Source organism: Mizuhopecten yessoensis, unplaced genomic scaffold (genome assembly GCF_002113885.1).
Source record: "Mizuhopecten yessoensis strain PY_sf001 unplaced genomic scaffold, ASM211388v2 scaffold9055, whole genome shotgun sequence".
Classification (NCBI taxonomy): domain Eukaryota; kingdom Metazoa; phylum Mollusca; class Bivalvia; order Pectinida; family Pectinidae; genus Mizuhopecten; species Mizuhopecten yessoensis.
The window spans coordinates 1-613 of record NW_018407856.1 but is presented as its reverse complement, the minus strand read 5'-3'; the positions used below and the strand labels follow the sequence as shown (position 1 = coordinate 613).

At 55.2% G+C, this 613-nt stretch overlaps 1 protein-coding gene across 1 annotated transcript; it reads left to right on the top strand.

Moving 5' to 3' along the window:
• Window positions 1-105: 105 nt before the first annotated feature.
• On the top strand, window positions 106-601 carry LOC110457252 (hepatitis A virus cellular receptor 1-like; the record flags this gene model as incomplete). The annotated part of the gene is made up of 1 exon (XM_021508440.1): window positions 106-601. A coding segment is annotated over exon 1 (496 nt), but the record flags the coding sequence as incomplete, so codon positions are not given.
• Between the last annotated feature and the right edge of the window lie 12 nt (window positions 602-613).

Sequence of the window (613 nt, the reverse complement as noted above, 5' to 3'; positions counted from 1 at the left end):
ACTGTACCATTCCCAACAACTGCACCACTCCAGACCACTGCACCAGTCCAAACAAGCACACCACTCCCAACAACTGCACCACTCCCAACAACTGCACCACTCCGGATGACTGCACCACTCCCGACAACTGCACCACTCCCTATGACTGTACCACTCCCAACAACTGCACCACTCCAGACCACTGCACCACTCCAAACAAGCACACCACTCCCTATGACTGTACCACTCCCAACAACTGCACCACTCCAGACCACTGCACCACTCCAAACAAGCACACCACTCCCTATGACTGTACCACTCCCAACAACTGCACCACTCCAGACCACTGCACCACTCCAAACAAGCACACCACTCCCTATGACTGTACCACTCCCAACAACTGCACCACTCCAGACCACTGCACCACTCCAAACAAGCACACCACTCCCTATGACTGTACCACTCCCAGCAACTGCNAGCACCACCCCAGACGACTGCACCACTTCTGATGACAGCACCACTACCGATTACAGCACCACTCCAAACGACAGCACCACTCCCGATGACAGCACCACTCCCAACGACAGCGCCACTACAGATGACAGCACCACTTCCGATGACAGCACCACTACAG